The 24,243-nt window shown below is 41.7% G+C and overlaps 1 protein-coding gene and 1 long non-coding RNA gene across 2 annotated transcripts; both read left to right on the forward strand.

Annotated features, from left to right (window-relative positions):
- The first annotated feature begins 4,605 nt into the window (after positions 1-4,605).
- On the forward strand, positions 4,606-7,198 carry LOC310783452. Its single transcript, XR_014553084.1, has 3 exons — positions 4,606-4,743; positions 5,534-5,638; positions 5,802-7,198. It is a non-coding gene; the product is annotated as an uncharacterized lncRNA (long non-coding RNA).
- Positions 7,199-9,083: 1,885 nt separating this feature from the next.
- LOC310783191 (uncharacterized protein) lies at positions 9,084-12,622 on the forward strand. Its single transcript, XM_083643990.1, has 3 exons — positions 9,084-9,159; positions 10,112-10,219; positions 10,690-12,622. The coding sequence occupies exons 1-3, from the start codon at positions 9,105-9,107 to the stop codon at positions 10,959-10,961; spliced, it is 435 nt and encodes a 144-aa protein (XP_083500116.1). The 5' UTR covers positions 9,084-9,104; the 3' UTR covers positions 10,962-12,622.
- The last annotated feature ends 11,621 nt before the right edge of the window (positions 12,623-24,243 follow it).

The following is a 24,243-nucleotide window of genomic DNA, read 5'->3' on the forward strand; positions in this document are numbered from 1 at the left end:
ACGATGATCAAGCAGGACCTGCGATTACGATGGCTTGATTAGCAGGATCAGAACAGCGGACGCTGGGAGACTGAATGGCTTGATGGCCGGAACAGAACAGGGCAGCGGATGGATGAGACTTGAAAAATGAGCGAAACACAGCTTCAGAGAACGGGATGCGATCAGCTCAGGTACAGCGACCAGAAGGATCAGGGAAAGAGGACGATGACACTCTGAGCAATTTTACTATTTAACAGCAAAATTCTTTACCGTGCTTACTTCTATCTGTGTCGACATGTTGCTGCAGTCTTTGTATGCACAAAATACCCGCAAAATTCCTTGTTATCAACTGTTATTGCTAACGATGGCTAGTCTGGCTAGCTAGAGCTAACCCTGGCTGGTTTGCCGACTGTATAAATGGAACATCGACAACTCGGCTGTGACGTCACTCACCCGTGAAATCCTTCCCTCCCAGTTTTAAAGGAATGGGCCATATATTGCAATCCATAGGCTATCCATTATTATGGTTGTATAATTATGGTTAAGCATTACAAACCACATGTCCAGTTCAAACCATCTCTCACCCTTAGTCTACAGTATGTGAAAGGGTGAGAGACAGAGATCTTTAAATTGTGAAGGTATCTCACCCACAGTTAACAGGCAGGGTTAAGAAACGCCTGACTGTGGTGAGCACACTTGGGGAAGTATAGTTTTCAGCCTACCTTTCCTAGCAGTTCTTCTGGTGAACATGCTTTCTCTCACCACACAAAATGCTTGAACTAGATACATTACATTCAAATGTGATGGAGAGGGTGGGGAGGGGGGCACCTACACACCAATCACGATTCTTTCTCATTAGGTATATATTCATTTAGTATTGAAGATTAATTTCGGCCGTGGAGTAGGCCTAATATATAAAGAAAATATGACGAAGCTTATAAAGAATTGATTTGATTGTGTGGTGCCCCCCCAACAAGGCAAATTGGGGTGGCTGTGGCTCAGGAGGTAGAGCGTGTCATCCACCAAACAGAAGGTCGCTGGTTCGATCCCCGGCTTCTCCAGTTCGCATGTCGAAGTGTCCTTGGGCAAGACACTGAACCCCAAATTGCTCCCGATGGCTGTGCCAGCACCCTGCTTGACAGCTGGCCACCTTCGGTGGGTGAATGTAGGCACATTGTAAAGCGCTTTGGATAAAGGCGCTATATAAATGCAGTCCTTTTACCATTTTACCATTTACCAAATTGGCTGGTGCCCCCGGAAACTCGCCCGATGCGATATATGGATAAACCTGGCCCAGAGTCTTAGTTATTATTCAGGCCTTAATTGAGGGGAGGGGGGGGGCTTTATGTATCCAGGGCTCCAGGCCCAGGCGCACGTCATGTCATAATCCACCTATGGTTCTTAGACCATACTAGAAGACCTAAGGAATCGATTGGTACCAACCATGTCGGGAAGGGGGCAAAATAACGCTCCAAAGTTAGGCTACATTTTGGCGAGGGGAAAAATTGGCATGGCCATTTTCAAAGGGGTCCCTTGACCTCTGACCTCAACATATCTGAATATGACATCTGGTCTATGGGTAGGGTTAGGGCTACTGTGACGGGTCTGGCTCTCAAAATAGGATCAAGCTCGTGTCTAGTCAATCCAAACCTGCCACAACAACACAGAACGTCTTTGCACAGAAACATCAAAAAAGAAGTCACAAAATGAATGGGAGCAGCTCACCTGCTACAGGCCGGGGCGATGACAGCTATAGGTGGCCTCTTTTATGGAGAACCCGGTCGGTGGTGTGGAGGCCAGATACAGGCAGCCTCCGCTCATAAGACGCTTCTTAAAACAAAAGTATCACACACACACACTGACACCCACACGTGAGAACGGAGGGAAAACTACTAGGGAATAGGGGCGCCAGAGAATCCGTGGCTCAGCTTCAATCACTGGCAGAGAGAGGGGCCCGCAGCGGAAAAGCCACGTCATAATAAACTAACATAAGCCACTCCCACTTCCCGTTTGATCCTCTGATGCAAAGACGTAAATTGAAATATCATAAGTAAACAAGGGGGTCCCCGACAATCACATGTCAATCACATATCACCCTGTGACAGCTACACACCTTGAGTTGCATGCACTTTCTGTCAGAAAGGTCTTTCCCTTTGAAAATGTTGAAGCTGTTTTTTTCAATCAAGTCTAAATCTAACTTTAATACAAGTTTTTAATACAAGTTCTAATCATGTTTTTATTATTTTGAGAATGTAATTTTTGATTTAGAATGTAAATTGTCTATAAATTTACATTTTAATCTAATGTAATTTCACGTAACAACATTTATAGTCCGGGAGCCAAAGGCTGTTTTTTGATGAACCTTGTTTCGTCAGATAAAGTTTTTTTCTCTGCTGATTCTTGTACATTGGGGGTACCTATTCAAAATACAGGAGGGTGCCCTGTGAGCACCCTTGAGCATTTTTAGATATTAACCCCTTAAGTGGGATTTATGAGATTTCATGCAAAATCAAATGCATCAAATTTGCTTTCTCCAATGTTTATTCATAAAGGAGCAAGGATGTCATGTATAATGTAGCCTATTTGATTCCCACGCCATGTGCCCCCCCACCCCCAATAAAAACATGAAATAAGCAGAGAACTTTTAGTCTGATAAATCACTCCCAGGTGTTGAAGCAGTGCATGTTTGCGCAAGTCAGACCCTTCTCCCCCACTCCCCTCTCTCTGGCACTGTGTGTGTGTGTGTGTGTGTGTGTGTGTGTGTGTGTGTGTGTGTGTGTGTGTGTGTGTGTGTGTGTGTGTGTGTGTGTGTGCGTGCGTGCTTGCGTGCGTGCGTGCGTGCATGCATGTGCATGCCACCCCTGAAATCTAATTGGCCACCTGATACGTGATCTCGGTCACCAAGTCTCATGAAGTCCCGCGATACTTTCCTGCCGGCTGGCCAACTACAGGTACACGCTTTGCAGTGGTAGTTTTAGCGTAACCTATGTGGGGTTTGGCGTAACCTATGTGGGATTCGAAATAACGAAGGTTATGCCAAACCCCACATAGGTTACGCTAAAACCACCACCGCAAAGCGTCCTACCTGTAGTTGGCCAGTCGGCAGGAAAGTATCGCGGGACTTCACGAGACTTGGTAACCGAGATCACGTTTGAGGTAATTTGATCCCTGTGAGAGTCCAGGAACTGGCCTGGGGCGAAATATCACTCTGGTGGATGTTGAGGGATCACATTATTATTATATGTGGCGAAAACGGGAATAAAAATAGCTATTTAGATGCAGGAAAGACAGGCTCACACTTGGCCCCAAATCAGCTCCATTTTACAACTGACTTGGACGCTATTGATCTCAAAACAACGCTAGGACGGCCAGAAATGCCGCGGACATCGCTGGGTGAGTGGCCAAATCATAATTATTGCCAGGAGATGGGTCCAGGTTAAAAAAAATGAAATTCTCCTTTAAAAAAGTAATAAGATTCAGCACAGAAAAGGACAACTAGAATATAAAAACTAAAAATGTAAAATCATTGAATTTGGCGTGGGATCTCAGTTGCCCATCACCCCCTGTCCTGTCTATATCTCTAATGTACAACAGAAGCACACCTGCTATTTAAAGCCAGGGTTGGGCAACAAAACTGCATTGCTAACCCGTTAATCCTGCTTCATGGTGAGACACAGGCCCCAGGTCTTCAAACGAGACCAAAACGGAAACTTCAAATAACAGAAGTGATTGTGGAAAACATTTCATAATATACTGTAAAGCACTGCAACACTTTTTAAACGCTGCTACTCTGTGCTACTTTGGTATGGACATTCATGTGCCTCTTCAGGTTGGACCTGCCTGTGAACCCTTTTCCACAGACACTACATCTTAATGGCCTCTCCCCTGTATGGGTCCTCATGTGTTCCGTCAGGTAGGTTTTTAGAGCGAAAGCTTTCCCACAAGTGCTGCACTTATACGGCTTTTCCCCTGTGTGAGTTCTGGTGTGAAATTTCAAAGTTGTGCTGGCAGCAAAACTTTGCCCGCACAAAATACATTTATAAGGTTTCTCCCCTGTATGCACTCGGATATGGCTTGTGAGAGATGAGCCTTGGGCAAAGTTCTTCCTGCAGTAGACACAGCTGTAAGTTTTCTCCCCTGTATGCACTCGGATATGACTTGTGAGAGATGAGGCTTGGGCAAAGTTCTTCCTGCAGTAGACACAGCTGTAAGGTTTCTCCCCTTGTGGCAAATATTGGACACTGGACATTTGTGTGTTCAAATTGGCAGCTTGCCAAACATATACACACACACTTTCAGACTCTATTGGATGTTTCGCATTCAAAATAAATGTGTGAGAATGTATGTTTTTAAAATACATTGAAAAAGGTTTATGTATATGCACAGAAAATATAAATTTCTGTTTGAAACAGAAGAAGGATTTAATCAATTAAAAGAAACAATAATACTGCAGTCGAATGAATCAAAATAAAACATAAACTCCGTTATCTATATACCAACAGACAGGGAATAGACAGGTTATATGAATGACGTGTATACTCAATGACCACCAATGACCACCAGTGGAGGTTTTAAAGTCTTGTGATTAGATGGGCCTATAGGCAAGAAGTGGCATAGGCCCAGCCAGGCCCACCCACAGCTATGCCCCTACATAAGGAGGTGTTATTGCCATCATCAGGACCATCTGATCTGCTCACTTGCTCATCACCATGCAGCTGAAGCTGATCCTGACTCTGGCTCTCATCTGGACCGTCTTCGGCACCGGTAACTCTGCTCAATTTGATTTCATGGTTTTTCAGAACTTTTTCCTGAATTTACTTTGGCTTCATTATGATCATGTAAAATGAGAGAGCCTGGGTTGTGCATTTTCCCCTCGTAAAGAAATCAAAATAACTATATTCTGACACATGAAAGAAATAGCTATTTTCTAAAATAAATGTGATTTTGTGTGTGTGATTTTAGGCTGCATAGGAAAATTAGGCTACTATTATTATTGATTTCTTTAATTAACTAAGCCACTAATTTACATCAATACAACTTCAAATGTGCACATGCACTTTTAGAAATTGTATCAGAATTTGTGTCTTTCTATGTATCCCAGAATGGGTGAAGGATTATCTGACCGTGGCTGTTGATGTTGATTTCAAGATGCATGGATGTTTTTTCATGCTGATATAATTTGAGAGGAAATGGTGTTGAGTGCACAACATGTGACAGTTGTCACAAGTTATCAAGTGGTATTTCATCACTAATGAATTTAGCTTCCAATCAAATTTAGAGAAGCTGGAAAATACACCAAAGAGTTCAAAGTGTCACAACATTATACCCAGCTAGTTCACCTCTACGTTTCTCATTTCTGAGGAAAATAAAATTCTATACTCTCCAAAGCCTGTTATTGCTTTGAATAGGTTTTGCCACACATATGAGAAGGGCTGTCTGCCATCTTCCATCATTTTCCCATTTTGTGTCTCCTAAAATTCTCCGTGTGCTCCACTCAATTATTGACCGTGAGCAACTCTGACAGCTGCTTGTCTCCTACTCTGCTCTATTTCAGTTCCCGCTGCCGACAAACTAAAGTGTTATGTGTGCACGAAGGACGGCTGCACAAACACAGCAACAGAGTGTCCAGACGGCGTGCAACACTGCCGTAGTGGAAAAGGTGAGTCCCATGTTACAGATGGAGGCTGCACAAAGATTGTGTAATTGCCAGGACTGGTTATATTAATGCAGCCTTCTATTTTAAACTTCATAAGATCTCTAAAATTAGCTAATCAAAGACAATACATTTTTTATTAATATGGGGGAATCTCTCTTTCATCTAGTGACTACCGGGAAGAAATATCAGTACGCTGACTGTTGGAAACCGGATACGCCGCAGGCGTGTGATGCTGACATATCGTTCAAGGTCGATGGTCGTGCAATCACAGGAAGGTGCTGTACAACTGAGTTGTGTAACTCTGCCTGGGCTGTGAAACTGAGTGTGTTCCCTCTGCTGCTCGCATTCTTATGTAGCCTTACTTTCATCTGTTAGAACATCAGTGCAGGAGGGCACAGTCAGGCACCAATACAGGCACGTGCACAGGCACACATGTACGGACACGCACGCGCGCACGCACACGCACACACACACACACACACACACACACACACACACACACACACACACACACACACACACACACACACAAGCGAGGGTGGAAGTAGGCTAACTTATATGTGCTTGCTTCAACAGCTACTTCACTCTTATTTAGGCTACTTTTTTTTCTTACGCTGGACAGTTTTTAGGCACTTACTGTATTGCACCATTTACTGTATCAACATCAGTGTTGGGTAAGTTACTTTCAAAATGTAATATACTACATATTACTAGTTACTTTCATTTGAAAGTAATAAGTTACTTTACAATATTACTGTCTGTGTAGAGCAACTTGTTACTTATTACATTACTTTTGCATTACTTTCACCAAAATAACTGCAGTTGCAGAATGATATTGCCGCCCCGGAACATCCTGAAAAATAATTTAAACCGTCTCGAAATCAGTGTAAACTGTCCAAAATTCTAAATGTTATCCTTTTGCTTTGTTATTGTCATCTATAGTGGTTATTTGCATAAAAACACACAATTTGATTAGGAAATGATTGTATCTTTTTTGTATGTGCTCTGATTTAAAGAAATGTAACTCAATTTGTAACTTGTGCTACTTGACAAAGTAACTGGTATAATATTACTCAAATCCTATTGGTAATACGGTAAGTTATATTACTGAGTCACTGCTAAAAGTAATATATTACATGTTACTTTTGTAATGAGTTACCCCCAACAGTGATCAACATCGGTCAAAAATTTGAATGTTCAGCGTAAAGGAATAGTTTGTGATTGATACTTTTAAGTTCAGACCAAATGTGATTATTTGGCCACAGAGATGAGTGGCAGAGTGTACAGAGACCAGAGCAGGTGGGACTGTTTCTCACTGACCAGAGTTCCCAGCAGAGATATCTCTATAAAGCTGCTGTTGATTTTAAGTTTATTTTTCATGTGCAGGAATGTTTGTTTTTGTAGCTACTATACTTGTTATTATGTGATGGCAGCTATAATTTCTTTATAATTGTCATATCTTCATTCTGATAACATAAAAACAACAATCAACATGTTAGGGCCTATTATACTGTCCATGCTTATTGGCTGAAATTGTCTTTATTAAAGTCACACTGCACATTATCATCAAATGACATTGTCTTTTTTTGTCTATTGTTGCATCTGTTTTGTTAGGTGTGTTTCAGTGTTGCTGATCAGTTGCTGCCACAGTCTGTTGCCACAACAATATATTTCAGAGGGGTTTAGATTTTTTTTATTATATTTCATAACATAACCATTCAGAATACCAAAGATATCAGAGAATTATGAAGTCTTCTTGGGAAAATGATTGCATCAGATAATATTTCCAGAACTCTTTTGTTTGTTTGTTGAAAAGATGATTACCTGTAACTCACATCTAAAAACTATAACATTGACTCTTGAAATAATTCACAATGAAATGAGTCACACTGAAATCCAGTGACCTGGAACATAGAATCTATTTTATGACAGAAGGGTGTAGTTTCATAATTTAAACGAGGAAGTGGATAGAGCTTGTAGCAGAACTTTTCACTCATCTCAAGTTTTATCAACTGTGCCTTCATCAATGTGCACAGTACATCACTGTGGTGATCAGGACAACACACTATTCACAGGTCTTTATAAGTTACAAGATGTCTTTCAGTTTTAACTGCACAAACCAAAAGGCATCTTAAATTAAAAAGATCCACACAGAGTTTGTGCATGATCTTCAGAGCTGGCTGCAGCTGGGAGGATTGACAGAGATCTCTTTGAACCAGTAATCCTTTAAAATAACTGTATATTTTCATTAATTTACATTAATTCACCTCTCCTATATTGGTTTAAAATACATGCTACAGCATGCGCTGGGACACGTCATCAGTGATGTTAGCTGGGCTCGTAAGGTGTTTCGGGTCTCTCAATATCATACACCAGGGATACTCAACTTGCTTTGCCTGGGGGCCACTTTCGTGTAGTTGGCCAGGGGCCAGTCAATAAACAAACAATATACATTTTTCTGTAGTGGATTGTAGGTTTTTGGGGTGTCAGCCAGAGTTTAGTCTGACAATGTTGTGCACACCGGAGAGTTAGTTAGGTTAAGTTAGTTAGGTTAAGTACATACATAAGTGCCTGGGTAGCGAGCAGACGGCGGTATTTGACAATTTAGCAGCTAAATCATAGATTATTGAAAGATATTCCATATTCCAGACTGAAATGCTATAACAGAAGTGGAGTATTAGCCAGAATGACATTAACATTTTGACACTTATTCAGCGAGTATCTTGCATGTTGCGTTCAGGTGCAGGTGTGAGAGATGAGCCTCGGGCAAAGTTCTTCCCGCAGTAGACACAGCTGTAAGGTTTCTCCCCTTGTGGCAAATATTGGACACTGGACATTTGTGTGTTCAAATTGGCAGCTTGCCAAACATATACACACACTTTCAGACTCTATTGGATGTTTCGCATTCAAAATAAATGTGTGAGAATGTATGTTTTTAAAATACATTGAAAAAAGGTTTATTTTGCACATCATACATTGCCGATGTATATGCACAGAAAATATACATTTCTGTTTGAAACAGAAGAAGGATTTAATCAATTAAAAGAAACAATAATACTGCAGTCGAATAAATCAAAATAAAACATAAACTCTGTTATCTATATACCAACAGACAGGGTTGTGATAATGCAGTGCATACTCTCTGAATCATATTCCTGATCTGATTCCTACGTACAATTTCACAAGGATTTAGCTATTGAACTGTTTTCCTATGACATGTGTGGGCTATAGGCAGCCTATTAACTGTTAGTGATGTGCAAAAGAGCATAATATATCAATAGACAAGGTTATGTGAATGAAGTCAGTGCATACTCAATGACCACCATTGGACGTTTTAAAGTCTTGTGATTGGATGGGCCTATAGGCATGACGTTGGTGGGCCTATAGGCCCACCCATAGCTACGCTGCTACATAAGGAGGTGTTATTGCCATCATCAGGACCGTCTGATCTGCTCACTTGCTCATCACCATGAAGCTGAAGCTGATCCTGACTCTGGCTCTCATCTGGACCGTCTTCGGCACCGGTAACTCTGCTCAATTTGATTTCATGGTTTTTCAGAACTGTTTCCTGAATTTACTTTGGCTTAATTATCATCATGTAAAATGAGTGCCTGGGTTGTGCATTTTCCTCATAAAGAAATCAAAATAACTGTATTTTCTGACACATGAAAGAAATGGACAGCTATAACCTGATACTGTAATACATTTGAATCATTTAGTCGAGCTACACACATGTATGTGCTCAAGGAAGGGACCTTTGTAAGGAATGCCTGGGTGGGGCATGTTGTCACATAATTGTTTTGGAGCATGTTGTCAAAACATTTTGTGTGTGTTAGAAATAGATTTTAAGTTACTATTTTCTCAAATAAATGTGATTTTGTGTGTCTGATTTTAGGCTGTAGGAAGATTAGGCTACTATTATTATTGATTTCTTTAATTGACTAAGGCGCTAATTTACATCATACAAGTTCAAATGTGCACATGCACTTTTAAAAATTGTATCAGAATTTGTGTTTTTCTATGTATCTCAGAATGGGTGAAGGATTATCTGACCGTGGCTGTTGTTGATTTCAAGATGCATGGATGTTTTTTCATGCTGATATAATTTCAGAGGAAATGGTGTTGAGTGCACAACATGTGACAGTTGTCACAAGTTGTCAAGTGGTATTTCATCACTAATGAATTTAGCTTCCAATCAAATTGAGAGAAGCTGGAAAATACACCAAAGAGTTCAAAGTGTCACAACATTACCCAGCTAGTTCACCTCTACGTTTCTCATTTCTGAGGAAAATTAAATGATATACTCTCCAAAGCCTGTTATTTCTTATAGGTTTTGCCACACATATGAGAAGGGCTGTCTGCCATCTTCCATCATTTTCCCATTTTGTGTCTCCTAAAATTCTCCATGTGCTCCACTCAATTATTGACCGTGAGCAACTCTGACAGCTGCTTGTCTCCTACTCTGCTCTATTTCAGTTCCCGCTGCCGCCAAAGTAACAAAGTGTTATGAGTGCCTGAAACCGGGCTGCAAAGACACAGAAGCAACGTGTGGAGACAATGTGAAAGTCTGCTTTAATGGAACAGGTGAGTCCCATGTTGCAGATGGAGGCTGCACAAAGATTGTAATGTATAATTGCCAGGACTGCTTATATTAATGCTGCCTTCTATTTTAAACTTCATGAGATCTCTAAAATTAGCTAATCAAAGACAATACAAATGTTATATACTTGTATACTTGTATATACTTATATGTTGTAACTCTGACTGTTTCACACTTATTGCTCACAAACTCTGTACAACATTCTGGACTCACTGTTTACATGCACTACTGAACAGTCACTAACTCTGATGCCTTTATAGAATAATGTATTTATTTATTGTATGTATTTATTATTTGGGCCGATGCACTTTACCTGGTGTTTCACTGTACGTCTCAGGGAGATGCTTGTCTATATCTCGTTGCTGGAGCAATTTAACAATGACAATAAATATACTTGAACTTGAACTTGAACTTGAACTTATTAATATGGGGCGGGGATCTCTCTTTCATCTAGGGACTCTCGGAGGTGAGGAAGTTTGGTTCGCTGGCTGTGGGCTTCCGGATCGTGACGAGACGATGTGTCGTAGAGGCCAAGTAATATGGGGTGTTACAGTAGACATAGCAAATTGCTGTAAAACTGATTTGTGTAACTCTGCCTCGGGTAAGCCTGCCTTGGATACCTCTGCCTTGGATATCTCTGACTCGGGTAACTCTGCCTGGGCTGTGAAACTGAGTGTGTTCCCTCTGCTGCTTGCATTCGTGTGTAGCCTTACTTTCATCTGTTAGAACAGCGCAGGAGGGCACACTCAGGCACCAATACAGGCACGTGCACAGGCACGCACACACGGACACGCGCACGCACACACACACACACACACACGCACGCACGCACGAACATGGGCGCGTGCACAGTCGCACACTCACACACACACACACACACACACACACACACACACACACACACACTCACACGGCGTGGACGGCATAATCAGGGCACGTCGGGCAAATGCCCGGTGGCCTGGCCTGGCCTGGCCTGGATTTTTTTTTTTTTTTTTGTGCCCGCAGTCAGGCCACTCACTGAACAGCAGGCCAGGCGCCGCCTACTGGTTTACTAGTGGTTTTATTACTTTATTAGTTAGTCTGAAGTAATAATTACACTTCAGGGTTAAAGTGGGTGCATCTCATTGTAAAATTGGACTCGGCCCAAATTGGGCTTCAAACGGCCCAAATTGGGCTTCGAACGACCCAAATTGGGCTTCAAATGGCCCAAATTTTTCATCACGCGCATCGGCCCGGCCTGCTTGGTATCTAATGCCCGGCCTGAATTATAATCCCAGTCCGCCCTGACACACACACACACACACACACACACCCGCACACACACACACACACACACACACACACACACGCACAAGCGAGGGTGGAAGTAACGTATTAGTGCTTGCTTCAACAGCTACTTCACTCTTATTTACGCTACTTTTTTTTCTTACACTGGACAGTTTTTAGGCACTTACTGTATTGCACCATTTCTGTATCAACATCAGTGTTGGGCAAGTTACTTTCAAAATGTAATATACTACATATTACTAGTTACTTTCATTTGAAAGTAATAAGTTACTTTACAATATTACTGTCTATGTAGAGTAACTCGTTACTTATTACATTACCTTTGCATTACTTTCACCAAAGTAACTGCAGTTGCAGAATGACATTGCCGCCTTGGAACATCCCGAAAAATAATTTAAACCGTCTCGAAATCAGTGTCCAAAATCAATCAACTGTCCAAAATTCTAAATGTTATCCTTTTGCTTTGTTATTGTCATCTATAGTGGTTATTTGCATAAAAACACACAATTTGATTAGGAAATGATTGTATCTTTTTCGTATGTGCTCTGATTTAAAGAAATGTAACTAAATTTGTAACTTGTGCTACTTGACAAAGTAACTGGTATAATATTACTCAAATCCTATTGGTAATAAGTTATATTACTGAGTTACTGCTAAAAGTAATATATTACATGTTACTTTTGTAATGAGTTACCCCCAACAGTGATCAACATCGGTCAAAAATTAAAATGTTCAGCATATAAAGGAATAGTTTGTGATTGATACTTTTAAGTTCAGACCAAATGTGATTATTTGGCCACAGAGATGATTGGCAGAGTGTACAAAGACCAGAGCAGGTGGGACTGTTTCTCACTGACCAGAGTTCCCAGCAGAGATATCTCTATAAGGCTGCTGTTGATTTTAAGTTTATTTTTCATGTGCAGGAATGTTTGTTTTTGTAGCTACTATACTTGTTATTATGTGATGGCAGCTATAATTTCTTTATAATTGTCATATCTACATGCTGATAACATAAAAACAACAATCAACATGTTAGGGCCTATTATACTGTCCATGCTTATTGGCTGAAATTGTCTTTATTAAAGTCACACTGCACATTATCATCAAATGACATTGTCTTTTTTTGTCTATTGTTGCATCTGTTTTGTTAAGTGTGTTTCAGTGTTGCTGATCAGAGCCCTGTACCACGAAGCTCGATTAATGGTTTAGCGAGGTAACTTCAGGTTTAACCCTGGTTTGGCCATGCTACGAAGCTAGTTAACTTCTTACCGACATATATTTCCATAGCAACTTATGCTTCACACTTAACCTGGTCCGCAGCAGGTTAAGTTGCAAGGATAAGATTAGACCTTAAATACACCGCCCACGAACCAATCGAATCAGCAGTTTGGAAAAATGGCCAACCCCTTTCTGGACGAGTTTCCCATCGAGGAAGGAGCACGAATTGTAATGTTGAATTAATCAAGGACTAAAGCCTTGCACTTGTTGCAGGCTACATTTTAATTAAGCCCTACTTACCACTTTGGAATATGTTTTTATATATTAATTTTGTGCTCTCAAGTAGCCTAGATACGTTGTTTGACCCCGCTGATCGATTGCAGCTGAATAGTGAGTGGAGAAATATCACTAACCGGCATAAAAAGGTTACATAAATGTCTCCAAAGCGCACGGTGCCGTGTGCGCAACGGAGCTGAGACTGACGTTGGGTTGGAATTGAAATGGTGATACATGCTAGAATAGCCTACTACATCTAAGCAATTTAATATGGGATCACCTGCACACAGGCGATCCCATATTAAGATGATTCATATCTAGGCTATTTGCAGCTGCAACTGTGTTGCTTTTGGTATGATGTGATTGAACTTCATATTTACAGCATCATTATATGAAATATGTAGATATGCGACTGCTGACAATAGCCTATATATGTGACCACAAAATAGGCTATTTTTTATAAATGAAATATATGCCCGCACGTACCGTGTCGATTCAGTTCAGAAGCATTTTTTTATTTTATTATCATTCTTTTTTTTATTCATTAGCCTATAGGAATTATTCAATCAGTGCGACTAAACACATCATGAGATCATTATTATTCATTGAGCCTAAATGGTCTATACATACGGATTTTGGACTGAGATAGATTACACATTGCTTCCACAAAAGAGATGCCGGTTTTGAGTTTATTGAGAGGGTGAATTGAGCTGCTGTAGATAGCCTACGTGGAGGTAGAAACCGCTCTTCAAAGAAATTACTGATGTGGATAAAAGTGGTCACTTTAGACTAATAATATCCAACGCGGATTTTTATTTGCGGTTTCATTCAATGAGGAAATAGGCGTGTCCGGCGCTGTCGGAGTTGGAGCAGTCCATATTGCATTGTGATTGGCAGTTGTTAAAAACCACGCCTCTTTTGCGGGCACGAGCTCCAGTGCACGGACATTTTCATGTGCACGAGCTCTCAGCTTGATTAGAAAAACCTGGTTCGAGTTAACGAGTGGCAACCGAGGTTCGTAGTACAAGTTAACTACAATCGAGCTGATCTAGTTTAGACAAACCAGATCAAGGGACAGATCCTGGATCTTCTTATAGAACATTCGTGGTATAGGGCCGAGTTGCTGCCACAGTCTGTTGCCACAACAATATATTTCAGAGGGGGTTTGTTTTTTTTATTATAATTTCATAATATAAACATTCAGAATACCAAAAGTATCAGATAATTATGAAGTCTTCTTGGGAAAAGCATTGCATCAGATAATATTTCCAGAACCCTTTTTTTTTTGGAAAAGATGATTACCTGTAACTCACATCTAAAAACTATAACATTGACTCTTGAAATAATTCACAATGAAATTTAATCACAATGAAATCTATTTTATGACAGAAGGGTGTAGTTTCATAATTTAAACGAGGAAGTGGATAGAGCTTAGCAGAACTTTTTCTCAAATGTGCCTTCATCAATGTGCACAGTACATCACTGTGGTGATCAGGACAACACACTATTCACAGGTCTTTGTAAGTTACAAGATGTCTTTCAGTTTTAACTGCACAAACCAAAAGGCATCTTAAATTAAAAAGATCCACACAGAGTTTGTGCATGATCTTCAGAGCTGGCTGCAGCTGGGGAGGATTGACAGCTAAGCTGCAGGCTACATGCCAAAATAAAAGTAGCTTACTACTGTACATCAAAGCTACACCCCCCAATCAATTTTATCTCAGTGATCAAGAAAAGGGAATTCCAGCACATCTGGAATAGGCCTACAGGTTTGCCACTGATATTCATTGGGACAATTACAATTACTAGATGGTAAAATTGGGAGAGACGAATCATATGTCTATAGGAAAACACTTTTTAGTGAGGATCATAGCAAAGTTTACTTAGCCTACACAATATTCCAAAAATTGAATTCCCAATATTTTTTTCAGACAATGAAACCATAATAACTAAAAGACAGTAATATAATAAACAATAAAGAAATAACAGAGTTAGAACAAACACTATTGGAGATTTGGGCATAATTTGCAGGATAAACTATAGGCTTTGTGCACACTCATACTAACACACAAAAGTGTTAAAATCACCTCGGGCCGCTGTGCCCACATCCTCCGGGCTCGCCCCGCTGGGGTGAGCTCTGCATGCAGGGCTTTGAGTCGGCCCACCTAGGTGACAGGTGACCCCTCCTCCCGCATCCATTATCCTAACCTCCTACACTCTTCCCCGTTTTTCGAAGTCTGCCAGAATACATAAATACTCTTTCTCCCTTCTCATTTTATGCTTTTATTTTTTCTCGCGCCCTTCTTCCTGTGATCTGTTTATTATTATTAGGGTGACTTGAGGTATTATGGGACATAGGGTATAGAGAGCCGCAGTAACGAGTCCGGAAATCATCGATGCTAACAGCCCTGGTTCTTCACAGTTTTCCCCTATGGGAGTTTTGAATGGGTTTTTGGCGCGATGCTTCTAATAATCTCTCTGGGCAACGCTGGCTTAATCAAACGCGAACCAGTGTTTAGTAACATCATCTTCACACATGAAGACCACTTTTATGAGTTTTGAAGCTTTTATGTTCCGTTAAAAGGGTGGCTAGCTAGCAAACGGCTAAATGAGACTACAATGTCGACGCGGATATTATACGTCATCACGAGTGAACGCGGAAATTCTTTCTCTTCTTTCGCCTTCAATCACAATCACAATCAATCTCTTCTTCTCCAGCACTTGAACAGGGCAGTCGCTTTATTTCTCGCTCTCCCTTATCTCCCTTCTTTCCCTTCTTTCCCTCTGCCTGCAAAAACACCAAGAGCAAACTTGCATTCGTCTACTCGAAATGACAAATATGGATTTATTGGATTTACTAAGCTGGTCTCTCAACGCAAATCAACTAAACTTTGAGGAATGCGGGGTCCGGAGAACACCCACCCTCTGCCCAGACGGATCTTTCGCCGCGGGGCACGGGAAGACAACAGCGATTGACCCTAGGCTGTGACGTCATGAAAATTGAGATGGGCGGTCAGTGAATTTGAACTGTGAAAAATGGATCATATCTGGATATATCATAGAAATTCCACTGATCTAAGGAGAATATGAACTAAGTTGGGTATCAGAGACTTGACACCTGCTGTTGACTTTCTGGTCTGTGTGACCCTGGTCTGTGTGACCGAAAGGAATTCCAGGCAACCAAAACATTCTATCCTAATCTGGACTCTCGTACTGCCAAGGACGCAGCTCTCCTGATTTTTCGTCTGCAACTGAGCTCTTTCCCCCCCAAACCCCCTGCCTTGTTAGTGCTTGCATCCTCCCCCCCCCCCCCCCCCCCCCCCCCCCCACCCCTGTTTTCCTCGGCAACCCCCCCCCCCCTGCTGGTAATCCTGTACATTTACAACAAATGTATATGTATTGTATAATATTGAAGTGTGCCTTATTACTTTTCAAATTAGTAATAATGTGAATTGAGTGTATTTCATCCATTTCATTTAGATGCTCTGTTCAATGCAAGACGGCGCAGCCCATGGCTGCTGTGGCGTTACTGTGCTCTTATGTGAAAAAAGATTAATGCACCTTAATGCCAAAACAAGTTCCTATATGTTACATAACATAATGGCGAATAAATGATATCTGATTCTGATTCTGATCTGATTCTGATTCTGATTCTGATCTGATCTGATTCTGATTCTGATTCTGATGCGTGGACGCCTATGCGACACTGTGTGTAGTTCTGGATTAGCTTAGCACAAGCTTTTTAACTCTAGGGCTCGCAGTTACGCTTCAAAACTCATGAAAGTAGTCCTCATGTGTGAAGATTATCCCGCTGAACCTTGGTTCGCGTTTGATTAAACTTGCGTTGCCCACAGACATTATTTGAAGCATCGCGCCAAAAACCCATTCAAAAATCCCATAGACAGAAACAGTGAAGAACCAGGAAGTTCGGGACTTCCGCATTCAGCCTACAAAAATACGTCATCCCTGCGGCTCTCTATTATGGGACACTTTAACTATACATGTCAAGTTTATTTTTTTTTAATTCTTTTTGAATTGATATATATTCCTGCTTTTCTTTAATCCCTCCGGAAGTTTATTCCATAATTTCACACCATTGACTGAAACACACATGCTCTTTAGAGTAGTATGTGCCCTGGGCTGTTGGAAATTTGGTTCCCCCCTATATTCATACCTCCCTTCTCTATCCCTAAACATTTTCTGTAAATTACTGGGGAGAAAATTATTTCTTGCTTTATAAACTATCTGTGCTGTTTTACGTTAAACTAAGTCCGGGAATTTTAATGCTCTTAAATAGATTTTTTTTTTATTAGTGTGATGAGTGTAGCCAACATTATTTACAATTCTTATAGCCTTTTTTTGCATGACAGAAATGGGTTTTAGGTTGCTTTTATAAGTGTTTCCCCAGGTTTCAACACAATAAGTCAGATACGGCAATAAGAGAGTGCAGTAAAGAGTGTATAAAGATCTTAAATTTAACAAGTGTCTTGTTTTTCTTAGGATACCAAGGCTTCGCGCCGTTTTCGACCTCACATGGTTTATGTGGGGTTTCCAACTGAGCCTGTTGTCGATAATAACTCCCAGTATATATTCATATACTCAGTGTTTATTCATTGACTCTTTCAAGGCCGACATTATCCATTTTTAACTCAACTTGGGTGTTTGGGTGTACCTGTTTGTTGCCAAACAGAATACATTTTGATTTACTAATATTTAATGAGAGCTTGTTAAAATCGAACCACAATTTCAGCTTACCTAATTCTGCAGTGATGTCCTTCAACAATTGCTGGAGGTTCATTCCTGAACAGAAGATGTTGGTATCATCCGCAAAAATAACAAATTTAAGTATGTCTGATACCATAATTATATCATTAATATATAATATAAATAATTTTGGGCCGAGTATGGATCCTTGCGGCACACCACACAAAATATCAGAACATAATGATCTATACTCACCCATCTGTACAAATTGTTTTCTGTTTTCTATATAGCTCCTTATCCAACTAAGTCCTACCCCTCTAATCCCATATCTTTCCAATTTGTGAAGTAGTATGTCATGTATGACCTCATTACATAGGGCTAACATCCGGTGGGATGAGTTGTACAGGCAGAAAGTCTGTTTATGAACGTATGTATATGTGTGTACAAGCATGCATGTATGTGCATATCACGGTATTGTTCTTCTCTCTATATGAACTGTTTACTTAGATTATATTGCTTAAGTTACTGACCATGTCTCATTTATTACTTATCTTATATTCTTTATCACAAATTGCTTTATTTACATTAAGTCATTGTTCATTTCTTAGCAACAATCGGTTACCATTTGTTATCTTTGATTTGTCACTTAGCATTAATTGTAATAGAATGGCACTGTTACTTAATGAGTTGTAACTGGGTAGGTTACCATAAGCCTATGGCTTCTCACCTATCCTTTTCGGTTGTTTTTTGTTAAACACTCGAAATAAAAATCATTCATTCATTCATTCATTCATTCATAACTATAGAGGCTGTATTTTCATGCCTGATGAGTGAAAATAAAAAGTTTTTTTGCTGACCCCTACCTGTGAAACTACACAATCAAAATTGCATGCCCTCATTGGTGTGACATCACATAGGTGGGCGGGGCAAGCTTCAAACAGGAGGTTGACCCTGCAGGGCATGTGGTGAAGAGAATGACATAAGCTTTAGCTAGTTTTCATCATAAGGTCATACAATTCTTATAACTAATATATTGCACAAACTTTTGATGGAACATTTTTGCAACAAAATAATAAAAACTAATATTTTATTTATTGTTTTTATTTTTGGAATTAGGTTGTTTTCATTTTGGCCCATAATACCAAACACGGTTTTATGTTTTGGTATTATGGGACAGTGCTAAAAGAGTTTGCTAATGAACAAAATTATCAACCTTGCAATAGAGAACCATTGTTTATTCTCTAGATCAGTGTTTTGCAAACTATGGGTCGGGACCCAATTTGGGTTGCGGACCCGTGGGGGGTGGGTCGCCAAATGGTCGTCATGGCAACTCATTACCGTAGCTCATGTTTTTGTGTGAGTTTGGGTCCCAGGGAGACACACAATGTATCTTTTGGGTACCAAGTTGAAAAAGTTTGGGAAGCCCTGCTCTAGATTAGTGGTTACCAACAAATAGGCAGGCAAAGAAATGACCAGTTCAATTGGTTAATATAGCCTAAAGCAAACTAAAACTCAACCTGTTTCTGTCTCTCCCTTAAAGGATGGCTTTATCAGTAATCAACCCACTTTGTATCATTAATAATCTCGGTAATATAAGCACATGGGCAGCCTTTATCTTCTCTCTCTCTTTACCTCACGGAGAAAAATGCTCCTGGTCCTGTCTGCAGAAACTCCGCCCCTGCCAGCTGCAAGTCGTTAAGGCTCGTTAAGGCTCTCAATGCTCCATGGATGCACATATTAAAAAATTAAAATAAACAATAACAGCTGCCCTCAGAGCAGATTCCACGTCTCCAGCAGAACTTCAGCAACGCGTCAAAACGGAGCGCTTTGGCAGAGGAGGAAATGGGAGAAAACACAGAGAAGGTAAACACTGCCCATGTGCTTATATGACAAAGATGATTAATGATACAAAGTGGGTTGATTACCGGTAATGCGATCCTTTAATACCGTTATTTTTCTGACCCTCTTCTCTGCCCTCATACTTAAATATGTTTAACTTTCTCTCCCTCCATTAGTCTATCTCACATTTTTACCCTGGCACTAGACCAGTGGTCCCGCCGGGGTCAAGAGATGCAAAAGTCAGGACAGCACTCAGTCAGGACAGCAGTCAGTCAGTCAGTCAGTCAGTCAGTCAGTCAGTCACTCACTCACTCATTCAGTCAATCAGTCAGTCAGTCAGTCAGTCAGTCAGTCAGTCACTCATTCAGTCAGTCATGGACGTTTAAAATGGATGCATATGAGCAGTGGCTAGGGGGATATGGGTGGTGTTTGGGGGGCGCAAGGAGGGCATAGGGATAGGAAGGTGCTAGAGAGTCAGGATTCGAGGAGTGTATAAGATTAGTAGGGGGATATGGTTTTTTAGGGCGGAGGGGGCAAGGGGAGGCGAGGGGAAAGGGGCCATAGGGATAGGAAGGTGCTAGAGAGTCAGGATTTGAGGGGTGGATAGGATTAGTGGCTAGGGGGATATGGGTGGTGTTTGGAGGGGGCAATGGGGGGAGGCAAAACAATTGCCGTGGTCTAAACATTTTGCATTTGTTATTATTTTACCAGCGACATTTTTGATTGTTTATTTCACAGTCACTCGTCATCGTTGAAGGAGGATACCAGCCAAAGACTGCAGTCAAGTCCTCGAGAGAGGTGGCAGAGACGGTCTCATGAGGAAGACCCATGCAAGAGACAAGCTGGGTGAGGTGGGACATTTGGTTGACAAAGTTAGTTTGACATTTTTGTAAGTTAAAAACTGTCCAGTCTCATTCCAAATATTCAAGGTTTTAACCCATGTGTTTGTTAAAGGGATAGCTCAGATGTTTTGATGTCGGGTACTTGCTGATAGTCAGTGTACTACATGCAGTAGAACGCAACTGGCAAGTAGAGCTGTCAGCCAAGTGTGAACAGAGTCATGAGCAACAAAAAAAGAGCACAAAAAAACCCCACATACAAAAAACAACAACACAAAAAACAACACACATCATTTACACCCTGTTTTAGCCAAAATCATCCTGTTGCCATCTTGGCCCAAGAAGTGCTGCTCTGCCTTATACTTAGAGCAACATGAGTATAGTTCAGATTTCAGCTCAAAACAGGGTATAAATAATGTCTTTTCAAGCCATCTTGGCATTTCAGGGCTTGTGGAGACTTGAGGAGCCAGATGAGCAGTATGGATGCATTTACTGTTTTTAATGTTTGCTCATGACCCTTTTGACACTCAGAAGAAAGCTCTACTTGCCTTACTTACCGCACCAGCTGCATTCTAACTGCATGTACACTGAATGTATGCAAGTTACTCATACAGTACAACCCCACATCAAAAAATTCGAACTATCCCTTTAAAATGCAAGTCCTTCCAAGTGGTTAACTGTGCAATTTGTATGGCCTTATAGTATGCTATGGCTGTACAAATAAGCCACTAAGTCACAAGTACATTTTTACTGTGGTCCTCCATAATGCAGTTCAGATTTACATGTGCAAAAGACCTGTTTCCAAGCTGGACTGTTCTGTTACAGTACACTGTTTTAGTTTGAGTTTGACATTTTATTTTAATTCACAGTTATGCTCAGTAAAGCCTGTCATTTTTGCACACAGTTTGGAGACAAATAGTGTAATGCAGCATAGTGTGAATTTTGTACATTTTGCTGACTGTACATTTTGTGTCTATTTTGTAAATACAAATGTTACAAATAAAATAAAATTCTTATTCTTGTGTTTTCTACCTTTTATTTAATTTGTAGGCATTTATAGGAATTCAATGCAAAAGTAGTTCAATCAGGAGAGGCCAGTTGGTAGGATTAGACAAACTTTATTTAGCAATCGGCGTGCATGGCAAATGCTTTGGCGCTTGACTCCATTGGCCAGTGGCGCTGCTCTTGAGGCAGAGGAGGGCGCCTGCATCATTGGCCAGTGGCGCTGCTCTTGAGGCAGAGGAGGGCGCCTGCATGGGCTAGGAGATCCCCCCCCCGTGGGGGATCAGGAGTCAAGACTCGTTGGTGGTGGACTGGGGAGGTGGGTGGGGCAAAACAACGCTTCGGGGCCGGCTTCAAGGGAGATGGACTGCCGTGGGCTGCTGCTGCTATGGTCGGCCAGAGAGAGAGAGGTGACGTAGGACCCTTGCTATATATATGAGGATTAACTGACGTCATGTTTGACGTCATAGCAGACGTCATACTAGGATTTTTTTTTACCACGTTGAGATCGGATTACGCGTGAGTGGCCTTCTGCTTGAACTATGGTCTGGAGACCTCACTTCAATCAGGAGAGGCCAGTTGGTAGGATTAGACAAACTTTATTTAGCAATCGGCGTGCATGGCAAATGCTTTGGCGCTTGACTCCATTGGCCAGTGGCGCTGCTCTTGAGGCAGAGGAGGGCGCCTGCATGGGCTAGGAGATCCCCCAAAAGGAAGATCTGATTACCGGAGGTTAATTGAGATCTGCAGGCGCCAGTAGTTGATTGCACTATTCCGGCCTTCGACCTTTTTAGCGGCTTACAGCTATTTGCGGCTGGCGCTCCCAACTCGGTCGGGCCTTCGATCTTGCTTTTCCTGCCTTCGACCTTTTTAGCGACTTACAGCTATTTGCGGCTGGCGCTCCCAACTCGGTCGGGCACCTCGTGATAGCGCTTCCCAGCTTAGCCTACCTGGCCGCCTTGGCGCTTCACGATTGTACTTTTCCTGCCTTCGACCTTTTTAGCGACTTACAGCTATTTGCGGCTGGCGCTCCCAACTCGGTCGGGCACGTGATAGCGCTTCCCAGCTTAGCCTACCTGGCCGCCTTGGCGCTTCACGATTGTACTTTTCCTGCCTTCGACCTTTTTAGCGACTTACAGCTATTTGCGGCTGGCGCTCCCAACTCGGTCGGGCACCTCGCGATAGCGCTTCCCAGCTTAGCCTACCTGGCCGCCTTGGCGCTTCGCGATTGTACTTTTCCGGCCTTCGACCTTTTAGCGGCTAACGGCTATTTGCGGCCGGCGCTCCTAACTCGGTCGGGCCTTCGATCTTGGTACATTAGAGTTTAGCTTGGCGCTTCCCGGCTTGGCCTACTTGGCTGCCTTGGCGCGACTACCCTGACTTTTTTGCTCTCTCTTTCTCTTTCGATCATTAAGTCATTCTGATTCTGCTTCTGAAGAAATGCCAGAGGCATTTTACTTTGAAATTCGTTAAGAACAGGAGGTGGTGTATTAAGACCGGGTAGCTTAACACGGAAAGACGTCAGCATTCCCTGGGCCGTCTGGCTTCGGTCCGAAGTTATGCAGTAACACTCATTCTAGCTGATGCTCAGACAAGCTCCGTGGGCCAGGGGTGTTAGAATGGCCCCTTGCGTGGTTATTATTATTATTGTTGTAATTATTATTATTATAATTATTATAATTATTGTGACTCCCGCTGGCCATTTGCCAGAAGCGATTTCCGCTTAGGCGTCGGAGATAGGCAGGCTGAGATGCCCGCTGGGTAGAATAGTCAGATCGCAGGCCAAGCGCACGAGGTAATCAATGACTCCACGCATGTCCTTCATGTCTGTTTTGACTTAATGCCATCAGGAAAGCGCTTTAGACAGCCTGCCTGCGAAACAAGCAGAAGGAAGTTTGGTTTGGTTCCAGAGGCCATTCGACTGGTGAACAGCCACAGTACGAGAAGTGGTCAGTTTATCTAGACTAGGTCTGTACCTTGACCTTTTGATTTGAACCCTTGAACAAGTCTAATATGCACTTGGATTGTATTGACTGAAATTAATTTGTATTGATGTGACACCTATATTCCTTTGTGGTGTTGGATACACTGTAATCAGGGATCTTGCTTTATCAGTGTCATTTATTGTATTTATTGTCTTGTTTTTTGTATTGTTTTTGGATGTGTACAGAGTACAGCTTGTTTGCAGTATTCATGCCTTAAATTGGCCTTTGCGGGACTAATAAAGTTTTTTTTTTTTTTTTTTTTTTTTTTTTAATAAATTGAATTGATTTTACTGGACTGGTAGATTGCCCGTTTAAATGCTGAAGTACTGATACTTTCCTCATGGGTCCTTTCGCGTCCACGGGTGACTGGTCCTCCGGGGTATGCTCGGTGTGCTGTGGTCGTCAACCCCGTCCTTGGTAGAGCAGGTAGCTCTTGAGAGAGGCGGGCAGGGGCAGTCCGTGGATTCCGCTCGGGCGGTCCCTTCCTAGAGCCGCCCGCACGGAGCGCCTGCACAGGTCCATCAGAGGGAGGGGATCCGGATCGAGTCCGTTTATGTACCGGATTCGTATTTCGCAGTGTCACTATGAAACCTAACGTCCCCTCGTCCATGTCCAAGACGACTAACAGAGCGAGTCTGGTATTATGAAGGTGTCGTCGGGCTCCAGGAAGGGGGGTGATAGTGGAGTTGTTGTTTTTTTAAGATTGTTGTTCAGATAAACCCCCTCAGATCGGCTAAAGTTAAGAAATTATCATTGTCATCATCACAGGAGCTTCCTAATTTAATTTATCAGTCACCATCAGTCACATGGGGTTGATTGAGAATGAGAAGGCAAGAGTATAGTGCCTTTTTGAAAACG

The sequence above is a fragment of the Poromitra crassiceps genome (assembly GCF_964638095.1).
Source record: "Poromitra crassiceps genome assembly, chromosome: 10".
Classification (NCBI taxonomy): domain Eukaryota; kingdom Metazoa; phylum Chordata; class Actinopteri; order Beryciformes; family Melamphaidae; genus Poromitra; species Poromitra crassiceps.